Below are 19,184 nucleotides of genomic sequence, written 5' to 3'. Positions count from 1 at the left end.
TTAAAGTCTCACAATTAAAAGAGAGGATAAGGGCATTTTAGGATTTCAAAAAGTTGACTCACGTGATATCCATGCATTTTGCTATAATTAAAAAATACTCCACCTTTTGCTATTTTTTCAAATGATAGTGTATTTACTACTATATACCTGATTATTCCTAATGAAAAAGAATAAATAATAAATGTTCAATACTACAAACTCCTCCCACTGGAATGAAAAAGAAAGGAAAAAAAAGGCACAAATAGTAAGTATGGCCAAATCGAGTAAAAGCATTGAGAGAAGGATGAAGTTTTTCAATATTTTCACAAACAGTTGAAGCTACGAGGAGCTATCAAAACTCCCAAAGGACACATGGATCTTCAACCTTCCCATCAAGAAAAGCATACGAATCAGCTGCTTATAGAAATCATGATAACAACCAATGCCCAAGCCCACAGCATAGGCCCAGACCTAAAGGGAACTCTAGGGATCGCATGTCCCAGAATGGGAAGACAAACCCTCAGTCCCTAGGTCAGTTCAGCCGGGCATGAGCCCATTTCACAAAAGAGAGAATGTGGCTGAGATCACTGGTCGAACTCGACAACCTCAACAATTCCACCCATGCTAACACCGCCAGCATTCCACACACCCCAAACAAATGACAGATAATGAGTGTCCTGTAAATAATGTTCTACCACCTCACAAGGTAAGCGATATTTCAATGCTTAGCTGAATATAATATTATGTTGTGTACTCAGGCATCAGAATTGATGTAACACAGCACTACACTAGTACAGAGTTAGCTTAGGCAAAGATGCAAAAAGGAAGGTGTGACTTGCCAAGATCTGTGTGCCAACCATAATGATTGACTTGATAAACAATTTTGCTCAAAATCTTGTTTCAAAAATTAAATATTTCGACTCAAAAATTCAAAATACAAAAAAAGCAACTACAAATAAAATTTACAAGAACCATTCTGCTGGCAACCCTACGACTGGACTTTACAAAAGAAAAATAAGAAGACTAAACCATTATGATGCTTCATCATCGGCTAAACTGTGATCATTTAGCGTGGTATCAATAGCTGAGTCAGGCTTGGGCATAGAATCGTTCGTCTGTCTAGTGGAGATTACCCGATCGAGCGTTTCATCAGGAACCAAGATTCCTGTTGTTTCCAGGTCTGCTACAATTGCAATGGCTGCATCTAGTTCCCCAAGATCAAGGCACAGGGTGATAACCTCATCATATAAAGGGCTGCAATACAGAGACATCCCAAGAGTTCAAACATAGATACATACTTGTGTGGCCAAAATTGTCAGAGACAATTCAAAATTATTACGGTGGTCAGAAGTTTCAGGGTTTAAAAAATCCTGGCCGTCATTACGTATAATTAACGACAGTGTATTTATTGGTGGATGAATTTACATGTATCTATAAATTTATGTCTATAAATTTATGACCTGTGATTTAATTTAATGACTTGGACACATACACCTATACATAAACATTATATCCAACATGGGTTGTTGCAATAGAATATGAATCCAATAAGAGATTTTAGTAACCTTACAACTCACTAAAAGTTGTCCACCTGAGTACAATTCAACTAGTTTAGGAATATCATCGACCAAAAAGTCGTTGGTTCAAATCTTCCACCTCCACAATTATAAGAATTCAAAATAAATAAACCTCACTAAAAGAGATGGAGTATATATGAAGTTAAAAATACGAAGTATAACTTTTTCATGTCATATTTACAGACAGTTAGGCCTTGACAATAGAAGATAAACTTAGAATCTTTTATCTCAAGAAAAATAAACATACCTCCCAAATGCATAGCCAAGACCATGAGTTGTCTGCAAGATTTTCAAGAAGGAAGAAGGTAAAGGAGCCTTGATGGCAGCTCGCAAGATCATGGCACAGTCGCCAATTGTTGGTGTTCCACCCAATTCTATCACCTGTAATAGTAAATGGAACATTGAATGAAGATTAAACAAAGAAAATTTGAAAACCGTCGAAGTTAAGAGGTCAAGACAAACAATTTTAATGAAAATGATTTCCCAAATGAAATTTTGGAAGCGGAAAATTCTCCTACATTCAGCAACCAATTATCCTCCTATACCATGGATTTGATGGTCAATCATGCAGAAGGATAACGAAGCTCTCTCTTATGATGGGCTTTATCACAGTTTTTGGTGCTAGACATTTATGTATCTAGTATCTCTTATACAAGAAATGCATGATGAGTAAACACAGTTGCACATTTTTGTTCCTGTCCTTTTGCTCAACTCTTTTGGAATGACATGATGGCTACCTTTAGGTGGGAGATGGTCTTCCCAAAGGAAAAACTTATCCAGACTTTTTCTATCGTATCATTTTCCTTATTTTATCTTGATGTAAATAATGTAAATGGGAGATTCTCATTTTAGTTCTTATAGGATATCCCCTCGTTTTGTCCAAGTGGAAATGTTTGTTGTAATTATTTTGAACTACTTCCCCCTATAAATTTCATGCATTGATAAAATTGTTTCTTTTATATTTATATAAATAAATAAATAACAAGTGTAGGAAGAAAAAAAGAGATAAGAAGATGCAAAGCACCAACTAATCTTAAAAATTATTCCCAAGTCTATGAAGGTTTGTTCATAATTCACTCAAATGTCGACGGTAAGTTAAGATAGAGAGAGAATAAGATAATAAAAGGACAATCCTAATGTAAGGTAAAAAAGATAAGGGTAGAGAGAAATTGCCTTGTGCATAATTTTAATAGCCAGCTCCACTTCCCATTCCTGTGACCACCTCCTCGGAGGTCTGTTCTTAAGTTCTCTCTCCCAAGTCCAACCCCAAACATCAGCTATTGTGTACATGTCAGATACATCAAAGACTTTCCTCTTTCGCAACTCTTTAAATGCCTCAAATATATCTTCAGGAAACCAATCTTCATCACGATCATCCTGCATCCACACATTAAAGTAGGAAAATATAAGCACACGTGGAAATGTTTTTATTTAATGGGAAAAAAATGTAAAGTGGACATATGTTTTCATCACTGAGAAGCTAATTTTGAACATTTAGTTCCCAAAATTATTGTTAACACACACTCTAACAGCTTATCTTGATTTTTCCTCCTTTCCAGTCTCGATTTCATTTTTCAGTCTATGAAATCTAATGCAGCTGGCACATCATCCCTTCCTAAAATTTCATTTCCATAATATCTTCCCCAACCGTTCTAAATAACCCTTTGAATATGAATGCTTAGATAATTAGCTCAGTTAACTAGTTTGAGGATATTTTAGCATTGAGAATAGACAAGGAAAAAAAACAGAAGTTAGGAGTTCGACCTCGAGTGATGCTCGAGAACTTCTCCTCCTTGACTTTTTGGATGTTGTGGGTTGGTCAACATCTTTTAACAATTGGACACCTATCATTTGAAGAGGCTTCTTAGCTTCAACTTCCTTCTTAATAACTCTTTCACCATCTTGATTCTCAGTTTGTTCTACCTCCTCTTCCTCCTCAGCTTCTTCTTCTTCAATCTCCTTTGCAACGTCTTCAACAGTGTCAACATCATCCAAAGAATCAAGAGGCTCTGATTTATCATCTTCAGAAGGTTTAACATTATTACTGTCCAAGCCTTCTCCGAGAAAGCGGCGTTTCCAGAACTCTGTATTTCCTTCATGTAGCTTTATTCGTGAAATTAGTTCATCCAGCTCTTCATCAACCTGAAGATATGATGTACTATTTGTTAATAGAAAACTTCAATGGCTGTTAATATTTCTTTAAAAAATGAACATCAAATGACTTGTAAACCTCTTCTTCCTCCTCCTCCACAGGGGGGACCCAAAGGGGCCGACCACGAGACCGGTTTATTCTCCTTGCTTTTTGAACACGCTGGTAAAGAACATTTCTAGTTCCGTCAATTGGTAAACCTTGTGCTTCTAATTCTTCTTTTAATTCTGATACAATCATCTTACTTGCAGCCTTTGGCTTTAAAACATTTTGGTCAGGACCCTTTATTATTTTCTTCAATCTCTCCACGACTCTATGATAATCAGCTTCAGATGCACCCCCGAGAGCCGCAAGGCCTTCATTCTGCAAGGTTTTCAAAATCTTTCGGTGGTGCATCTTCCAATCCTCTAGACATCGTTGCTTAAAGGATGTCTCCATAGGATTTGAATAGATGAATCCATCTGCATCAGGATCTAGAGGAGTTTTTCCTCTTCGAGGGACCCACCTCTTGCGTTCTCCAGTGAGTCCACCCTCTTCAATGTATCTGATTCACATGCAGAGCCAGTTCATACCACTTTAAACAAACAGGATCCGAACAAACTGAAGCAGTAAACTTTCATATTGTTTCATGCCCATATATTTTTGTCTTTTGGATTGGCAATTTCATACCTACAACAACAAAGCTTGTAACCCAAGAAAATCATCCACTAATAGAAAGCACGTTAAAACTCATTGTAATTCCAGGTGAACTTGAGTTAGTCATCCAAAATATTTTAACTGAATGTTTTAACTCGAGTCAAATATTAAGTCCCAAAACATTTGCTTTTAGCTGATAAATAAAGTCAGGCAATGTAAAACTCACATGAGACAGCACAGTGATTTCAAGATATTAGCAGCTCAGTATCAATCTTCAATAAATAAAAACAAGTTCTACTTAATTAATGACAGATCAATGTGGTTCTAAGAATGATTGAGATACAACTCGTCCTCAATGGAATTTGATTTTAAAAAATTGTTTGGAAAAACAGGTGAAAAAATGATTTAAGAAAAAAGAAATCAATTTAAGTATCTTTAGAGAAATTAACAATCTAAAGTGTCGCTTCTTGAATGATTCTAGATGATAAAAAATGTCACTAAAAAAATTTTATATACAAAAAGCACTTTACACAACATATGACTAAATTTAGAAATCATTTTTGGATAATTATCTCACAAGAGTTCCTTCAAAATACCATAAGTGCTTTTTATTTGTAAGATTTTTTTAAACACACACATTTGATCATCTAAATTCATTCAAGAAGTTATATTATTAATTTTTTAAAGGTGCTTATGGAAAAAATGACTTGGTTTAAAAAAGCATTATTTTCTTAAGTTACTCCAAAAACACTATGAGATCGGGACTATCTGAAGCTACATCCTAATTGTCAAGGATCCTCCAGGCATGCTAATCCTGAGCTGACACCATGGCTTACTGATCCATTTTATGTCAATGATCAAATTGGATTCGTTGCTGGTATACTGTTTTTACTTGACCTTGCATCAATCCACCCTGTTATCCTGTTTTAAAGAAGGCCATTACCCAGTCCACAACATAATTCAGGTATGGTTGTTTGTGTCCCAACTAGATGAGGTCTCAAGTTCATAAGTTTCAGTCTGATCCTAATATTATTGGTAATTCTGAAATATAGATGGATCTAGGATTTTTTTAAAGAAGGAAACCAAAACTTTTCATTAAGTTAATGAAAAAAGAGCCTAATGATCAAGATACAAAAAGTTAATAGCAAAAAGATATACACTATAGAAACATAAAAGCTACACAGCCAAAACAACATAACAGAGAAAAACGTCCAACCAGGAAGTAAAACAAAACAACAAACTTAATAAGTCTCAACAGAAATAATTGAGCTGCCATAGATGTCATGAATCGAACTATAGATGGATCTAGTCGCTACTCGCTATGTGAGAAACAATTCTTTACTCTTATTCAATTTCCAGATTTTCATCAAGCTGGCTCTTTAGGATGGGTAATGAAGCAGGGTATAGAGAGATATTTTTTTCTTATTCTGTGAGTGATTGAGAAAGACTCAATATATACAAGAAGATTATCAATTAATGTGCTGAAGTTAAGCTATCAATCTAAATCTATATGGAAAGATAAATTACAAGATCCAAGGAAATAATCTAAATTAATTCTCTAATTTACAACTACATAATTTAGCTAGATTTTCTACACTCCCCCTGAATGGTATATGCTGTCATTCCAAGCTTGGAAATTAGTCCACCAAGGTTTGTTTGATGCAAAGCCTTAGTTAATATGTCGACTACGTGTTGTTGGGAAGGCACATATCTCAAGTTGATAGTTTTTGTCTCAATCTTCTCAATGATAAAATGGAAATCTATCTCGACATGCTTCATTCTATCATGATATATTGGATTTTTCACAATGGTTATGGCAGATTGATTATCACACAAGACTTCTATTGTACCTTTAGTCTTAATTCAGAGCTTAGTGAGAAGTGTTTTAGCCAAATTCCTTCACAAATTCCATGGAGCTAAGGACCAAAATTCAGCTTCAACACTACTTCGAGCTACAACTTGTTGTTTCTTGCTTTGCCAAGTTACCAAGTTTCCCCATACATAAAAGCAATATCCTAACATAGACTTACGATCAATAGGGGATCCAGCCCAATTTGCATAAGTGTAAACTTCTAGGCCTCTAACGATCTAGTCATGGTTTTTTTGAACTTGAGGCCCTTTCCAAGATCACGTTTGAGATATCTCAATATTCTATAGACCGCTTCCATATGTTCCTTAGAAGGTTTTTTCAAAATTGACTTACCACACTAACTGCAAAGCTAATATATAGTTGATATATTAATTTTCTCACCAGCCGTGATACTTGCCTTGATCAACTGGTTCATCTTCGGGATTAACTCCAAGTTTTGAATTTGCATCCATAGGTGTATCAGCCGATTTGCAACCACTCATTCCAGTCTCCTTTAAGAATCTAGTATTTTCATTAAGTGACAGAAATTCCTTTAATGGATCTTGCTACTTCCATCCCTAGGAAGTACCTTAGACGTCCCAAGTCTTTGATCTCAAAAGGATTTTTTTTACGGGAGTTGCTTTAGTCAAGTTATCTCATTGGAAACATTTCCTGAAGAATTATATCATCAACATGTACTATTAAACCAATGATTTTACTTGGGAAAAATGTTTGATAAATAGAGTGTGATTGGATTGACACTAAGTATAGCAATCTTGTTTCAACACAGTGGTAAACTTTTCAAACCAGGCTCGAGGTGACTCTTTCAGTCCATAAAGAGACTTCCCGAGTTTACATACCTTTCTTTTAGTATATCTATCCTCAAATCCCAGGGTTCATGTACACTTCCTCCACTAGATCACCATTTAAAAATGCACTCTTTACATCAAGTTGAAATAATAGCCAAAAACGTGTAGCAATAGAAAGAAGTACCCAGATAGTATTTAACTTGGCGACTGGAGCAAAAGTTTCTTGATAGTCAATCCCATAAGCTTGGGTGAATCCTTTGGCCACAAATCGAGCTTTGAATATCTCTATACTACCATCTGGTTTATGTTTGGTTGAAAAGATCCATTTGCATCCAACTGTGTGTTTACCTAGGGGCAAATCTGTAGGGCCTGTAACTCCTCTAGAATAGCTGCTTTCCATTCAGGTTTCTATAATGCTTCCTGCACAATGTTTGGAATTTGTACCTGATCTAGTGACATCATAAATGCTCTTAAAAGTGGTGACAGATTAATATAAGTGGTACGGTATAGGATGTTGAGTGCATGAGCGAACACCTTTCTTAGAACAATAGGTCTGTTCATGTCATCTTTTGATGTCTAGTATATTGTTTCAGTCTCTGGGATTTTGGTTTAGATCATGGCTTTGCTGAACTTGTGTAGATTGTATTTCATTTCTCTCAAGCTCCCTTGCACTTCATGAGTAAACTTGTAGTTCAGATTCAAAGGTAGATATGGGGGTTGGCTTAGAAGAAGGTACATGAGCATTTTCAGAAGATGAGATTAAAGGAAAGTCAGGAATACAGTGCCAATTTTGTGATTCAAGATCATAATGCTCCCCCTGAATCGCAGAATTGAAAGAACATGACTGGTTTTCAAAGAATGTGACATCCATGGTGTGAATGAATTGGTGAGTTGGAGGATGATGTTATACCCTTTCTTATTTGGAGTGTACCCGAGGAAGATGCATTTCATATGCATCAAGTTTACTACAATGTTGGGAATATATATGAACCAATGCAGTACACCGAAATATTTTTGGTGGTAGAGGAGACACGAGATGGGAGGTAGGGAATAGTGTAAGTAGACTTTGTAACGATGTGTTGAATTTCAAAATGCGAGAGAGCAATCTATTTATGAGATAGGTAGCAGTTAAAACAGTTTCAACTCAAAAGGCTTTTGGAACTTGAGAAGTGAGCATTAGGGATCAAGCTACATCGAGGAGGTTGTGATTTTAGCATTCAACAACACCATCTTGTTTGGGTGTGTCAACACAAGAACTTTGGTGAACAATACCATGAGATTGAAGGTAGGGACCAAGAGTAGAGCTGAAAAAATCACGAGCATTGTTAGTTTTATGAACTTTGATATTGGTTTGAAATTGTGTTTGGATCATTTTATGAAAGACTGTGAAGAGTTGGTCAGTCTCAGATTTATCTTTCATGAAGATTGTCCAACTTAAACATGTGTGATCATCAACAAAAAGAAGAAACCAACTTGCCCCATGGATATGTTTTACCCTTGAAGGTCCCCAAATGTCTCCATGGATGAGAGAGAACGGTTGAGATGGACAGTAAGTATGGGGTGAAAAATCAGCACGTGTACTTGGAGAGTTGACAAATTTCACATTGAAAAAACATTCTTTTTATTGAGAAATAAACTTGGAAACAGATGCTTGAGATAGGTAAGGTTGGGATGACCAAGACGATAGTGCAACATCATGACAAGACTACGTTTATTCAAAGACTCATAAACATATGCAAATTTATGATTAGATTGAACTGTATGTTTACTGCATTTCGTTGTTGTTGGAGGACTCATTCCTTTGAGAAGATACAATCTGGCACATAATTCAGCATTGCCAATCATCTTTCCTGATCCCAGGTCTTGAAAAATACAAGAATTTGCAAGGAATTTAATTTCACAATTCAAGTCTTGATTCAACTTGCTCACGAACAACAAATTATACTCCAATTTTGGCACAAGCAAAACTGATTAAAGAGTTATGGAGCTTGAAATTTGAATATTTCCAATCCCAGTTACTTTAGCAAGTGTACCATGAGCAATTCGAACGGAAAGGTTTCCCATATGGAGAGAAAAATATGAGAATAAAGATCTATCACTAGTCATATGATCTGATGCTCCAGAGTCCACTATCCATTCAGATGGAAGGGTTTTGGGCATGAAGAGCACGGGGCTTTTGGTTACCTTGGTGTTGCCTAGTCCCAAAACCACTAGTTTTGTTCAACAATTGATAAAGCATGTCTAATAGATCGTTCGTAAGTGGTTGTTGGTTTGAAGTTTCAGAGACGGCAACATCGCCCCTAGTTTCGAAGTCTGATCTCGTGGCATTTGGCTTCCAATTTGATGGTTTTCCATGTAATTTCCAACAAGTGTCTTTGATATGCCCCAGTTTATGACAATGGTGCAACCATGGTCGTCCTTCGCGCTATCGACTATCACCTCGAGCAACAAGAGCGATTGGATCATGATCTTGTTGGAAAATGAGAGCAGATCCAATTGGAGTACGAGGATGTTCAGTTGGGCCCAACAGTACTTGCTTTCGACTCTCTTCTCTACGAATTTCAGCAAAAGCTTCTCGAAGACTAGGTAATGGCTTAGCATTGAGGATTCGACCACAAACTTCATCCAGAGGTTTATTGGGACACATAAGGAACTTGAAAATTGGTGTATCGAGAACAATAGATGGTTATGCAAAGTTGTTAGCATTCCTATATCTTGTAAACACTTTTGCCCCTATAAATAAAGACCTCTCCCCTCAATTAGAGGGAGAGAATCATTTCCATTCAAATTAAGATTTTGGTAGTACACCAAATTTGGGTATCAGAGCACAAGAGAACCTTGGACTGATGGCCATCCGACGAGCAGGTAACCCAAACGTGGGGGAAAGGCGCGAGCAAGAATAAGAGACGGAAGACACACTTGTCCTCTCTCCAAAGACTACAATGTTACGCTTGCTATCCATTGAAGATTCTTTGGAGGGAATTTACAGAACATTGAGTAATATTCAAGAAACGATGGAGGCACTTACAAGAAGGATGGATTTACTAGCAACACTTCCTCAAAACAACGAAGATGTCCCAATTTTCAACCAGCAATGGGGAAGGAGAGGAAGGCACGATGTCGGACGACCGAGATTTGTGTAGAATCAACAAGAAATACCCCAAGAAAGATCTCCAAAAATTCATAAACACTTTAAGAAAATTCAAGAAAACCAATTGTTCAAGAAGAATATCAAAAAGACCAAGATTGGGATTTCTCGAGTGAATATGATCAAGAAAAGTAGTTTTCTGCTTCAAGAAGGAGACGAGGTGAGAGATATGAAGTTAGAGATGATTCACATGACTATAAAATGAAAATTGACTTGCCAATTTACAATGGGAAGCATGACATCAAAACATTCCCTAATTGGATCAAGAACACCAAGAATTTCTTTGCCTACATGAATACCCCTAATCACAAGAAGGTGCATTTAGTAGCCTTGAAGCTGAAAGTCGATGCCTCGGCTTGGTGGGACCAACTCGAGATCGATAGACAAAGGAATGGCAAGAGACCAATTCTTTCATGGGAGAAAATGAAAAGATTGGTGAAAGAACGTTTCCTTCCACCCAACTACGAGCAAACATTATATAATCAGTATCAAAATTGTAGGTAAGGAATGCAATCGGTGGCTCACATTAAAGAATTCCACCAACTAGGAGCAAAAACAAACTTGATGGAGAACGAGCAACATTTGATTGCAAGATTCGTTGCTGGCCTACATATGGACATCAAAGAAAAGGTAAAACTTCAATCTTTTCACTTATTATTTGAGGCCATTTCCTTTCCTTCAAGAGTGGAGGAATTGAAGAAATTTGCTCCAAGAACTCATTAAAAGAAACTGCAAGGGTACATCCACAAATGCTGGTTTGTATTCACCATTACCTATTCCTAAAACCATTTGGGAGGACTCGTCCGTTGATTTTGTGCTTGGATGGCCCAAAACTTATCATGGATATGATGCACTAATGGTTGTATTAGATCGTTTCAGCAAGATGCTCACTTCTTGGCTCGTAAGAAAACGAATGATGCAATTTACATAGCTAATCCCTTTCTTAGAGAAGTTGTCCGCCTTCATGGAGTTCCTGAATCCATTGTATTAGATAAAGATGTGGAGTTCCTTAGCCATTTTTAGCGCACTCTATGGAAAAAGTTCGATACTATTGAAATTTAGCACTAAACCGACGGGCAAACAGAAGTTACTAATAGAATGTTAAGAAACCTCATTTGGTGCTTAAATGGTTTAAGACCAAAACAATGGGATTTGTCCCCTTTTAATAATATGAAAAATAGATCTACGGGAAGATGTATTTTTGAGGTAGTAGACACCTGAGTTCCTTGACTCATTTTTAATCTTACTAAATTGCCTTCCTTTGTGGATGTTAGTATTGACGCCGAGAATATGGTTGAAGGAATTGAAGAGCTTCATCGAGAAGTTCATAATCATTTGGAGAAGACTACTTTGTCCTATAAAGAAGCTAAAGACAAATCTAGAAAAGAAGTTAATTTTGAAGGAAGCCGAGTGATGATTCATCTACGTAGAGCTCAATTCCCTACGGGCACCTACAAAAAGTTGAAAGATAAGTAGCTTGGACCCTTTAAAGTATTGCAAAAGTATGGTTCCAATGCATATTACCAAGCGATCTACATATGAACCCGGTGTCCAGTGTAGCTAACCTAAAGCCTTATTTTGTTCCTAATGACTTCCATTTGGCATCCTAATTGTCATTCTCGATGGTTTACAGAAAGCAACTATTGTGAGGAGAGGGAGAGTTAGTTGAGAGTTAGTTGTAATGGGTTGTTATTTAAAGTTGTTAGAACTCTTATATCTTATAAACACTTTTGCCACTATAAATAAAGACATTTCCCCTCATTTAGAGGAAGAGAATCATTTCCATTCAAATTGAGATTTTGGTAGGACACCAAAAATCCTTTGTCTCCACAATATTTTTGAAAGAGAGTACCTTCAGTACAACATTTTCCATTCATAATTTTCAAATAAATCCAATTGTTCCCATTGGCGAGAAACGTGGTGTAATAAGTTATAAAGGATAAGTCACCTTGTTTGAGATCTTGAAGAATGGTCTCAATATAGAAAAGTTCTGCAGTGCTCTCTTGATTTGAGAAAGTGTCTCGAGCAACATCCCAAATTTCTTTGACGGTTGAACATGCGAGAAAATTCTATCTGATCTCGATGGTCATGGAGTTGATTAACCAACTCATAACTTGATTGTCTGCAACCCTCCATGTGCGGAACTTTGGATCTTCGAATTTAGGTGAAGTTGCCTTACCCATGTTATAGTCTTCTCATCCACAACCATATATGAACATCATTCACACATGGGGACCATTGAAGATAATTAGGGCCTTTGAATTTGTGATATGTTATTTGAATATTGTTGTTCTCGATTAAGTTGGTAACCTGAGATTCTACTCCTGACATTGGAACAAGAGGAAAAGAAGAAAAAGGGGGAAAAAACTTTATTGGTTTATAATGGGCAGTGGTGGCGGTGCCAGAGTTGTTGTTCGGCGGCGCAACCGAAGAAACAACCGTCAACAGCGGGCAAAACCCAGACCGAGAGAGTGAGAATCGACCCAAATATGGAGAGTGAGAATCGCATTAAGGCTGCGACGGTGAGGACTGCAACATGCAGGGATGGTAACTTTGAGCGTGGCGACGGTGACAGGTGATGATGCACGAGGCTGGGATCTACGAATTCGAACGGCTAGGCTCGAGATCAGGAGAGCAAAGATGCACGAGGTTGAGATCTGTGATTTTTCGAATCAACATGGATTTCAGTGATGAGGCAGCAATGGTGAAGCTTGATTCCCGAATGAGATAGGGTTTCTCTGCGATTTTCGAATGATCTGAATGTATGTTTCGATGACGACAACTAGGGTTCCTATGATGGTGATTAAGGTTCCGGCGAGATTTAGGATTTTTTTAGAAAATTTTGAGCTCTAGTACCATGAAGCTAGGTACAGAGAGATTTTTCTTATTCCTTGAGTGATTGAGAAAGACTCAATATATACAAGACGATTATCAATTAATGTGCTGAAATTAAGCTACCAATCTATATCTATAGGGAAAGAATAAACTACAAGACACAAGGAAATAATCTAAATTAATTCTCTAATTTACAATCGAATAATCTAGCTTGATTTTCTACCGGTAATGATATATACCTATTATTGAAGTGAGATAGTAAGAAGCACATGAGGATTACGTCTGAGTAGTTTGAGTGATTGTGAAGAATGAATCCCGTTGTAACTATTAGCAGAAATCATAAGGTGGGAAGAGGATTGGAGTCGGTAAGTATTTAGGCACTAATATTGGGTGAGATAATTAGGAATTCAGAAGAGAGAGGGACCCCTCAAATTCTCTCTTGGTCGTGTATCACTTTGCTGGGAATAAATAAAACTAGGTTTACCACAATCTTAGGGGTAAACCACCGAAGAACCCTATTTTTAACGTACTGATTGGAACAGGAACTTTTTTTCAAAGCACAAGCAACATCCAAATCCATGCTGAGAACGGTGACACAAAAGTGAAAAAAGGGTACAAGACATGTTACTGAATAAAAAAGAAAATGAGAGAGAGAGAGAGGAGCCAAAATAGAAAGAAAAGACGTGTAAAACAATGAAGAAAAAAGGGTTCAAACAAATAAGTAAACGGTGGATCATCGTCCAACAGACCAAACCTGCATGCTAAAGTAAAATTTCTTCGTCCAACACCAAAGGACATTGCCAAGAACAGGCTTGTGCCAGTTGTTTTAGATATTGTGTTTAGAACATTGACTACCGAAGTACTACCCATGACTTTTTACCCTTTTCCAAAAATAAAGAAAATAAATAAACTCAACGACAAATAAATTTATCAAGGTGTTACTGGAAAGAACATAAGAGGAGCTAGAGAGAGCGAGACAGTTGCAGCAGATTACTCTAAATAATATACCACCTTGCAATGTAGTCTATCTCAAATCCATGTTCAGCTTCTTCTTGTAAAGGTTCAATCCATGAGCTCACCAGTGATCGATACTTTCTGCTCAAGATCATGGCTCTTGGAGGAATCTGTTGGTTATCTCTAGCCATAGCCTCTAATGCTTCTAAGAGTTCTACAACCCTACCTGCATAAACAAAGGATATCAGTTCAGAGATTTTCTAATGGCTATGAGAAATACACGATAAAGGATTCTAATTGCAACATTTAATAATCAAAACAGCTGATCAATCAGCAGATAGTTATGCTAAACATCCAACACCCTAGAAAGATGGATTAACTTTTTCTTTGAAACAAGAAAGAAGAAAATTTCATTTCAATGAGAAGAGACTAATGTTAAAAAAGTACAATGCCCCACCAAGGAAATAAAACAACCTTGGAGGAGTACAAAGGGGAAAAACCATGAAAATAAAGTAAAACATCCTAAAAAAACCAAAAAATAATAATCACAAAAAAAAACACACCAAAATAAAGGCCATAGATGCTGACCTCTAAGCAAAACCTACGGAAGGAAGCAGAAGCCAAGGGAAACTAAAGAATAAAGGCCTTGGAAGATTCAACTCACACAATTGTATTTTTTCGGAATTTGAATTCGGGGGATGACGATTGGCAATGCTAAAGAATCCTCGGACCTCTACATCCTGAATATTCCCAAGTATCAAGTGAAGGAGTTAGGTGCTAAATAAGTCTATTTTTGTTGCTTCTAAAGACAATTATGATAGTAAAATATTGTGGCATAACCGTCTCGGCCACCCCAAATTTATGTATTTGAAACATAATTTTCCAGATATTTTTAATAAAAGTTCTCAGGTTTTCAATGTAAGTCGTGTGAATTGGCTAAGCAAACCCAACCTCCTTCTCCGGTAAGTAACTACAAACCCTCTCATCCTTTCTTTATGATGCATAGTGATGTTTGGGGAGCAAGAAGAGTTAAAAGCATAACTGGAGCCAAATGGTTTGTTTGATCATACTAGACTCACTTGGGTGTTTTCAATGAAAGAAAAATCTGAAGTTATTGTCATATTTAAAAAGAAATTATATGCCATGATACTCAATCTCTTTAATACTAAAATTCAAATCCTTCCCTCTGATAATGCTAGGGATTACTTTAACAAGTCTTTAGGAACCTTTCTAAAAGAAAAAGGGATTGTCCACCTCAGTACATGCCCAGACACTCCCCAACAGAATGGAATTGCTGAATGGAAAAATAGACATTTCTTAGAAGTCATTACAATCTTAAAGATTTCCTCTAACACCCCTCATTATTTCTAGGGAGAAGTTGTTCTCACTATAACCTACCTACCTTACTAATAGGATGCCATCACGAACTTTAGGATTTAAAAGCCCCTTACAAAAACTTCAGGAGCATTATCCACACAGAAGACTCTTCCCTAAAATTCCCTCGAGAATTTTTGGATGTACTACTGTTGTTCAAGATCATCAACCAAATATGAGTAAGTTGGAATGGAAGAAAACTCTAACACAACCTTAACAAAAGCAAATACTCCCTATGACCCTTTCATTCGCGAGGTTCCTAACCAAAACTCTTAGGAATGTAGGAAAAAACCCATAGTCTACACTAGAAGGAAAATAAACATCCCTGAAGTTGAACGGGTGCTTAACCAAAGAACCAATGAAATACAAGAGAATTCTATTTCCAACACCCAGATGCAAGTTCAAATAGAAGATATAAAAGACATAAATCTTCCCGTCGCTCAATGCAAACGGGTAAGAACATGTACAGAACACCCCGTTTAAAACTATCTCACTTATAAACATCTCTCCCAAATTCAAGGCATTCACCTCCAGCCTATCCAACATACGAATTCCTAATAATGTTTATGAGGCCCTTAAGGACACAAATTGAAATAGAGCAGTTTTAGAAGAAAATATGTTTGGGAAAAGAACACACGTGACAAATAACAAACTTACCCCAGAAAAGAAAACAGTAGGATGCAAATGGATCTTCACCATCAAATACAAAGCCAATGGAGAAATAGACATACTTAAAGCAAAACTCATCACTAAAGGATTTACTCAATCTTTTATGGCATTGATTACCGAGAAACCTTGGCACTTGTAGTAAAACTAAACACTCTTCGTGCCTTCTTCTCATTAGCAGTGAATAATGATTGGGTACTTCACCAATTAGACATAAGAAATGTCTTCCTCAATGGAGACTTAGAAGAAAAAGTCTACATGAATATACCTATCAGTATGGAAACAACAAAAACAATAAATAAAGTTTATAAACTTAAAAGGTCCCTTTATGGTTTAAAACAATCTCCACGAGCCTGGTTTGACAAGTTTTCAAAGATCATTAAAACCAAAGGATACTTGCAATGTCAATCTGATCACACAATCTTTATCAAACATCCCAACAAAGGAAAAATTGCTATTATTATTGTTTATGTGGATGACATTATATTCCCAGGAGATCATGAAGAAGAAATAAGAGAATTAAAATTACTCTTGGCTAAACAGTTTGAATTAAAAGATTTAAGCAACCTCAAATACTTCCTAGGAATGGAAGTGGCACGTTCAAAGAAAGGTTTGTGTATCTCTCAAAGAAATGTCTGACGTGGCAGGATTAGAGTAAATTAGGATATCTTAGTTAAATCCTTAATTGATTAGGATTAGGGTTACTTTTCTTGATTGATTAGGGTTATGATTAGTTTCATTTATTTATTAGGATTAGGATTAAGTCCTTTGATTTATTAAGATTAGGATTAGTTTGCTTTACAATTCTCTATAAATAGAAGAACTGTCTTCTTGTATTCACAACTTTTGATTCATAAAAAAAGACTACTTTGGATTCTTGGTGACAAGCAGAATAGTAAACCTTCTCCAATGTGTGAACATTATAAGAAACCTTGGCATACTAAAAGATCAATGCTGGAAGTTACATGGTCGACCTCCGAATGGCAGATGTCGTCATCTAAACTCCTCTTGAATGCTGCAAAGAGTCATACCCAACCACAGGTCTTATTCTTGATGTTCCTCTTCAAGTGTTTGAGTGCATTGCCTTTGTCCATAGTCATGATCCTAACCCCACTAAATTTACCTCTTGTGCTAAAAAATGTGTCTTTAACGGGTATCCTCTTCACCAGCGAGGTTATAAGTGTTTCCTTCCATCTTCATGGAAGTACTTTGTTTTTATGGATGTAACATTCCTTGAGGATAAACCTTTCTTTCTTATTAGTCCTCTTCAAGGGGAGAATACTAGTGAAGAGACTAATTGGTCCACATCTTCGACTCCTACGGACCTTCTTCCTGAACCTTTCTTGGGTACGAATCATATTGTCCTACCTACTAAACAAGTTCCATGGATAACATACTACACGAAGAATCTCAAAAAGAAAATAGTGCCACCTGTTGCTCCACTGACTACGGTCCATGAACCGAAACCAACACCAGCTCAACAGGTGATATGTGTGATGTGGATGAGAGTGACAAAAACTTATGATAATACCGATGTTTGTGTCAAGGGTGATATGTGTGATGTGGTTGAGAGCGACAAAACTGATATGATAATTCCAAAGAATGTTGAAGTTGCAGGTAGTGATGAGTCATTAGGAGAAACACCAGAGGATGGGACTTTGTCATAGGTAACTGAGTGTGACCACCGTCCTCTTACTAATGAGGGGTCTGGAAAAACAGGGAGTTACGATGGCTCTCTTGATATACCTAGTGCTTTGAGAAAGGGCACCAGGTCTTGCACTAAGTATCCCATGCATAGCTTTCTATCTTAATGTAATTTATCTTCTGAGTTCAGGACTTTCATTTCTAACTTGGATATGGATACACTATCAATACCAAGCAATATACATATGGCCATGGAAGGTCCTGAATGGAAGGTTGCGGTCATGGAAGAGATGAGAGCTCTTGAAAAGAATAATATGTGGGATCGTGTGGCTCTTCCTAAAGGGCATAAAACAGTTAGGTGCAAGTGGGTGTTCACTATAAAGTATAAATCTGATGGAACTCTTGACAGGTACAAGGCCAGATTTGTAGCTAAAAGGTTTACACAGACCTATAGACTACTCAGAAACCTTTTCTCCTATGGCAAAGCTAAACACAGTTTGAGTCCTCCTTTCAGTAGCAGTTAACAAAGATTGGCCTCTCCACCAACTTCATGTGAAAAATGCTCTTCTGAATGGTGAACTAGAGGAAGAAGTTTATATGAGTCCTCCTCCTGATTTTGAAGCTCAATTTGACCATCAGGTTTGTAAATTCGGGAGGTTGAAACAGTCTCCGAGAGCTTGGTTCGATAGTCTCTATATGGTGCAGGATATTTGACATTTCGATTATTTGGCAAGGCTCAACATGATCAACAGGATCTTGGTGAGCCATAATTGCAAATGAAAATTTGTCTATACCTACGTTGAGAGAGTGTGGATGGGTTGGCATCTCGCATTTATATTGTTTTGGGAAATAGTAATTGTATATTTTAAGAATAATCAATCAATACAAAACTCCAAGTCACGATAGTGTTTCTGTAAAAAAAAATCAGGTTCACTACCTTTGCTAAGTCCCAAGGTTTTACTCAGGGACACTCCGATCACACTTTGTTCACAAAAAGGTCAATTTCGGGTAAAATTGTTGTTCTTATTGTGTACATAGACAATATTGTTTTGTCAGGTGATGATGTTGCTGAGATTATCAAGCTTAAAAAGAAAATGATGATGAATTTGAGATTAAGGACCTTGGAAGACTAAGGTATTTTCTTAGAATGGAGGTGGTGAGATCAAGAGAGGGGATATTTATTTCTCAACGGAAATACACACTTGATTTGCTGAAAGAGACAGGTATGACTAGATGTAAACCTGTTGATACTCCTGTAGAATTCAACGTTAAGCTGGGAGATTCTTTTGACAAAGTTCCTGTCGATAAAGAGAGATACCAACGTCTAGTGGGAGAATTAATTTACTTATCTCATACTAGACTAGATATATCCTACGCTGTCAGTATAGTTAGTCAGTTTATGCAGCACCTTACAAGGAACATATGGAAGTTGGGAATCGGATTCTAAGATATTTGAAAACTACTCCTGTAAAGGTTTAATGTTCAGGAAAACTGACAGAAGATACATTGAGGCTTACACCAACTCTGATTAGGCAGGATCTATTATAGACAGAAAATCGGCTTC

The 19,184-nt window shown here is 36.9% G+C and overlaps 1 protein-coding gene across 1 annotated transcript in view; it reads right to left on the bottom strand.

Moving 5' to 3' along the window:
- Positions 1–794: 794 nt before the first annotated feature.
- The window catches only part of PTAC3 (plastid transcriptionally active 3), a 41,942-nt gene continuing 23,552 nt past the window's right edge, over positions 795–19,184 (bottom strand). Inside the window, exons 8-13 of the mRNA XM_039023363.2 lie at positions 13,994–14,162; positions 3,787–4,249; positions 3,321–3,698; positions 2,730–2,933; positions 1,804–1,937; positions 795–1,233 (exon numbers count right to left, since the gene is read on the bottom strand). Coding sequence (XP_038879291.1) covers positions 1,011–1,233; positions 1,804–1,937; positions 2,730–2,933; positions 3,321–3,698; positions 3,787–4,249; positions 13,994–14,162 — 1,571 coding nt within the window. The 3' untranslated portion in view covers positions 795–1,010. The remainder of the gene's footprint in view (positions 1,234–1,803; positions 1,938–2,729; positions 2,934–3,320; positions 3,699–3,786; positions 4,250–13,993; positions 14,163–19,184) is intronic.

This window comes from Benincasa hispida, chromosome 2, assembly GCF_027475165.1.
Source record: "Benincasa hispida cultivar pf3 chromosome 2, pf3_genome.v1.1, whole genome shotgun sequence".
In the NCBI taxonomy this organism is placed as follows: domain Eukaryota; kingdom Viridiplantae; phylum Streptophyta; class Magnoliopsida; order Cucurbitales; family Cucurbitaceae; genus Benincasa; species Benincasa hispida.
This window is presented reverse-complemented; position numbering and strand designations above follow the sequence as displayed.